The 6059-nt window shown below is 48.6% G+C and overlaps 1 protein-coding gene across 2 annotated transcripts in view; it reads left to right on the top strand.

Annotated features, from left to right (window-relative positions):
- LOC107096931 (E3 ubiquitin-protein ligase DTX1-like) overlaps positions 1–6059 on the top strand; it is a 42669-nt gene that overhangs the window by 23381 nt on the left and 13229 nt on the right. For both annotated transcript variants that reach the window (XM_015393837.1, XM_015393838.1), the window contains exons 3-4: positions 715–929; positions 1344–2230. In XM_015393837.1, coding sequence (XP_015249323.1) covers positions 715–929; positions 1344–2230 — 1102 coding nt within the window. The remainder of the gene's footprint in view (positions 1–714; positions 930–1343; positions 2231–6059) is intronic.

The raw sequence follows: 6059 nt of genomic DNA, 5'->3' as shown, positions 1-6059 counted from the left end.
CTTAAGTACAGTAACGAAGTATTTGTACTCCGTTACTTCCCATCTCTGACTCCAGCCCCGTACTTATGGGAGTAACGGTTTCAGTATTAAATGCCATGAACACCTCTGTGCGGCACTTAAATAAACATCCTCTCTCATGCTGGTCATCGGGTCACCAAACCTTTATTCTCCTGCCTCCTCATCAGACCCGATGTTCTGCTGGTTCAGCTGGATCCGTGGTTCTGGTACAGACTTATGTCACAGCCGACAGAACGGGCCGGTTCCCTTGGAGACGGGGTTGGCTCCTGGTTGGCTGGTTGAGCCGCCTCCTCTGCCTCAGTGCAGCACAGAGGGCCATTGTTCTGTGTTTACTAGGATTTTGGATATCTGTGTTTGCATTATTGATCAGTTTGTCAGTTTTTTATTGGGCCTGAATGTGAGAGAGAATAAAACTGAACGGATGAAAACAGATGAGAGGCGGCAGTCAGAATAGGATCCCAGTATAACTGTGTTATCCACCCAGTCCCAGACTGGTAATGGGAATCATGCATGCAGCCTCAGAGGACATACTGTGACTAATATCAGCTTTTTCATTCTCCTCAGTTTGTTTCTGTCTCCGGACAGAAACGCTGAAAACATCCTTTAGTAGCAGAAAAATGGATCTGATGAAAAGTTTCCCGTGAAGTTAATAAATATCATGTTGTTCCTAACCACTTAACACTCCCTGCGTTTCAGGAACCATCCGTCCCGTCCGGAGGACTTTTTATGACCCGGCCTCCGCCCCGGGTCAGGGCTGGCAGTGGGAGTGGGAGAACGACGCGGGAACGTGGACGCCGTACGACATGGAGGTGGCCATCGCCATCGAGAGCGCACACAGCCGCCAGCAGACCTGCCTGGACCTGACGCCGCTCGGGTTCTGCTACCTCATCGACTTCAAGAACATGACGCAGGTCTGTTTAACAGAGGAGTTCTGGGGTCTAAAAGGTTCTAAAAGCGGTGTGGGAAACAGGCCCAGATCTCTGTTTGGACCCAAGTTCTAGAGGTCGCTAATAGACCAGAATTATTATTGTCACTTTTCCTTCCACCAAATTTTCCATAGATATATTATAGGATAGAAAGCTGGGTGGACACTCCGCCTCTTACTACTGACCCGTGTTCTGGACATCCGTTCCATTAGCGGCTCAACCAGTGATACTTACTGTTGGACCAGAACCTCCAAAGTTTCTGGTTCTTTTAGAGCCTCACTGTTTTAATCAGCTGTAATTATTTAACTAAATTGTTCTATAAATAATTTGACCTTGTTTCATGATGAAAATTCCGTTTTGATCCACATTCTGACTGATCCTGTTTGGTTCGACCCGCAGGTCAACAGGCAGAGCCAGCGGTGCCGTAGGATCCAGCGGCGTGCAGACATAGCGTACCCGCTGGTGTCCGGTCCACTTCCTGTCCCCAAAGGAGGAGGCGTCGGTGGAGGGGGGGGCCTAACCGGAGCGTTGCTGGGGGTCGGGGTGTCCGGAGCCAGCATGGGGGTGGGCAGCTCCGTCACCTCCAACGGAGGCCTGCAGGTCCTGGGCCTGGGCCAGCCCTGCTCCTGCCAGCAGTGCATGCTGGTCCTGAGCGTGAAGAGCAATGCGGGCGGGGCGGGGGGCGGCGCCGCAGCCATTCAGACTCTGAGCCGGCGAGCTTTAACCATGCAGCGGCCCAAGAACTCTGCGGCTCCCGCGGTCAGATCCCTGAGCCCGTCCAAATCTGCCACACTGGGGCGGGGCCTCCAGCAGAACCCCGCCTACTACCAGACGCTGCCGCACGGCCTCGCCATCACCAAAAACACCGCCTCGCCTCGGAGGAACGCCCAGCTCTTCGCCCAGTCGCTGGCCGCTCTCACCGCCGGTACCTCCTCCATGGGCCTCTCCGTGTCTTCCAGCAGACCCCCCCCTCCGTCTCTGCCGCCGCCGCAGCCTCCCTGCAACCAGAACCCACCGTCCATCCCGCCCAAGCTCTCCGCCTCCACCTCTTCATCCAACGCCAACGACTCAGTGCCGACCGCCACATTGATCACCCCTGCCAGCAGCGTGACCACGCCCCCCTCCCCGGTGCCGTCTCCGTCGCCCGTGGTGATGAAGCCGCAGCGTTCCGCATCCACAACAGTGTGCCACGCCCCCTTACCGCAGCGGTCCAGTCTGGCCGGGCTGAGCAGGCCGGCGCTGCAGAGGATCGCCATGGCCCAGTCCAGATCGCTCATAGCATCAGGGTGAGTGCAGAACCCACAACTCTGCAGGTTCTAACATGTAGATCCGCCCTGCAGAACAGGGCGGGTCCAGACAGGCTGGTTAAAGCTGTCAGTTAGCGTCCTGGAAAAGCTCCAGTTTAGTCTGTAAACAGCTGCAGGTTGGTTGCTGAATATTTCTCTGGTACGTCACTGATTTACCGGATCGCTCTCTGCATCAGTGGGTGGAGTTTCATGACGGGCTTGAACTCAGAAGAGCAATGCCTTAACCACTAAGGGCTGGTTTTCCTCCTGCAGCAGCTTGTTGCAGATATTGAAGCGTGGTCTGTGCTATGTTATTCCCCGCCACAAAGCAAGAGGGACAATCAGGAACTAGCTGTGGGTCTAGATATGTTCAGAGTAACAGCAGTTGTTAGATCTCACCGCAGGCTGAGAGGTTGGTTCTACAGAACCGCTGGTGTCGGAGGACTTAAAGACCAGTTAGGTTTCCTGCTCCACTGAGGGCCCCACAGGGTACTGTGATGATTTGGCTTCTGAATCGACTTTAGGTTCTGTTTGCAGTGTAGTTTAGAAACAGATCTAATAGTAATATCTGTGTACGTCCTGATATGAAAGAACATCATTGATCGCTCCTGATGCAAAGGGAAGATCTATTCAGTCTGATTCTATGTTAAATTAAGGCTTTCTTGGGCTACTGTATAAAGCCTGGAACTCAACGCCATTCCTGACATTTTAAGTTGCCAAAGCTTCCTGGGTGGGAAGAGAAACATCTTCAAACTTGGAAACAAAGTCCAGTAAATTGTTTTTAACTTTTTTGGAACGGTAAATGAAGATTAACTGAGCTTCCTTTTTATCTGACTGTGATATCAGAATCCTGACAGCTGGAGGTTGAATCTGTTCTGTTTTTTCCTGTGTTTATGATAGGGGTGTGCAAAATAATCGTCATGATGATGCATCGTGATTCTAATTTTCGTGATCTACTGCATCGATTCTTGATGCCAAGTATCGATTATTAATTTTAAAAAATGAATAAATAAAATTGCATGAATGGTTGGCGAACATCAGCCAAAAACAAGTGTAATACAACTTCCAGTCCAGTAAATGTTGCTGCAAATGTGTTGACGCACGCTGCCTTGTGTCACAAGCATTTCCGGCCGCGGGATACTGCGCCGAGTCATTCAAAAACAAAACATAGAGGAGAAAATATTGCAATGCATCGCATTATTTCAAGTATCGTGATGCATCGTGATAGAATCGCATCGTGACTTCTTTGGCAATACCCACCCCTAGTTTATGACTATGTTCTGATCTTCCACTGTGTAAATGTTCACAGATATAACTGCTGGTGGAGATAATGATGAGAACATTAAAGCAAACTGAGCTTTGCTAGCAGAAACATATCAGAATCAGCAGAGATTCAACTATTATATTAGATTCAACTTTATTGTTATTACACATGTACAGGTACAAGGTAATGAAATGCAGTTTAGGTCAAACCAGAAGTGCAATAGCAGCAAGTGCAGGATAAATAATGGTTCCATAAATACAGGACATGGGTTTCTACTGAATGAGTTTAGAGATGAATACCATTATAAATAATGAATATAATATATAGATTACTAGTGTTATGAACTAAATTTACAGCTAGATATGTACCAAATATAATATACAGATGGATATAACTATAAAATGAATAAAAAAAAGTTTGGAGAAGCTATCTAAATTAATTGGATCAGAGAGGAAAATAATCTGGATCAGTTTATCTCTGGTTCTGCAGGTTCACCTCAGATCTGATCATCGGCTCTACTTCCTTTGCCCCCCCCACTCAGTTAGTGGGTGGTTTTCCCCTTTCTAGAGAAATGCCACTGTGGTCGGGTCAGAACCAACTGAAAGTTCTCTCAGATTGTCGCTGGGTGTAGATTTTATTTTCTATCAGGGGGCCTCCTCCTCCTCCTGCCAGGGCCCCTCAGAGCCCCTCAGAGCCCCATTGTTGGTCTCCACAGTAACCTTTGTTGGGTCGGCCAAGCCTGGGACACATTAGCAGCACAATGCTGAGGCTCGGCTGCTCTTCACGTCTTTCCGCGTTCCTCTGCTCCCCCTCCCCCTCCTCCTCCTCTCAGCCTGCTTCATTTTCTCTCCCTATTCCTCCTTTTCCCGTCTGCCGTTGTTCAAACACGTGTTTATTGATCCTCATTCACTGGTTTCACCTCCTCTGTGAACCAGGTGGACAGTTCGAATTAATGGAGGATTTCTCCTGATCAGATAGAATCACACACCTCACTATTCGGGGTTAAAGGTCGTGGTGGAGCTCGTTATCACTTTGCTGCACAGAACTTGGCAGAATTGGTGGAGTTCCTTTAGTCCAGTTTTTCTTTGGGTGGGGGTCAGAGCCGGGTATCGCTGAGCTCTAAAACGAATTTATTCAGAGCCGCAAAAAACACGACCCTTCAAAATAAAATAGTTTTTATATGATCTTTTTTGGTTTTATAACTTTCAAAGTTTGTTAAAATTGAAATACGTTTTGGATAATCTTGCAACCAAAATGGGATCATCTGCTCCCGTCTGCTTCCTGTTCACAGAAAACCTCCAGTGAACCCATGCAGACCTCTGCTGCCGTTTCTGTTGCAGCTGTTGTCTAACTCCTCCATGTCGACATGTTCCAACTCCTCTTCTTCTACTACTCAGTGCGTGCTGCTGGCAGGCCCGGACACGCATTCACGCCGTAAGCCAACTGCTCCGGGGTCCAGATAAAACATGTCCAGACCGGCGGCTGCCGTTCTCTGGTTGTTGGCTTCATAGCAACTGGGTCTCTTATGTCATAGTTTGGTCCAGAACCATCAGATTTAAAGGTCCACTTTGTTTAGGCTCTGCTGCTGACCCAGATTAACCCAGGCGTCCCGCAGCCTTCAGCATGGAGGTGAATCATTCCCGAGTTAGAGAGCAGACAGTGTTCCTGCTCTGCTGTGCAGCAATTCCTGCTGGCAGTGGGGAGGGGGGGTCAAATACATGGATATAAATAAACGTAGGAGACGACCTCCGACTCAGAGCCTTAGAGTGGGGGTGGGGGGGCAGAGGACAAAGAAACGAGTCAGCAGACTGTCATACATTGATCACGACGTGGTGCAAGAAATCAGGCCAACTGCACACAGACAGAGACACCCCCCCACACACACCCACACACCCCAACACACACATGACTGTGAAGGCATGTAGCACACATTGTCCTCCCCTCACACACGGTAGCAGTAAATATTGGCAGAGGGGACGTGAAGTGAAGGATGTGAGATTTGAGGGGGATGCTGAGAACGAGACAAAGAGATGAGGAGGTGGAGGGAGGGGTGCAAACGAGCAGGAGTAGGGGGGGAGGGGGTCCTTGAGTCTGCGAGCAGCAGCAATGTGCCGTGAGAACGCAGCAACACCTGTTAGTTCAGCAACAGGTTTCTGTGTGAGGCCTGTAGGAGGAGCTGTTGCTGGAGTTCTGTCAGATGAGCATACCCATAATCAATATCCATTTATCCCTTTAGTTTCTATGAAAAAAAAAACTTTAAACTACCTCACAGGCCTATATCCCTTTAGTTATGTACAAAAAAACAATTTAATTACTTACTTTTTGGTGTTTTTTTAAGCGTATGGCGAGCTGACCTTAAATTGTTTTGTTTTGGGACATGAACAAAGGGATACATGCCTGTTGAGGTAGTTTAAAGTCTATTTTTCGTACAAAACTAAAGGGATAAACGCAAATCTGACGTCTTCAGCATGAGTATTGACTAGGGATGCACGATATTGGGATTTTGGCCGATATCCGATATGCCGATATTTTAAAACTCATGTAGCCGATAACCGATATCGATAC

This window comes from Cyprinodon variegatus, unplaced genomic scaffold (assembly GCF_000732505.1).
Source record: "Cyprinodon variegatus isolate N-32 unplaced genomic scaffold, C_variegatus-1.0 Scaffold659, whole genome shotgun sequence".
NCBI classification, from domain to species: Eukaryota; Metazoa; Chordata; class Actinopteri; order Cyprinodontiformes; family Cyprinodontidae; genus Cyprinodon; species Cyprinodon variegatus.
This window is presented reverse-complemented; position numbering and strand designations above follow the sequence as displayed.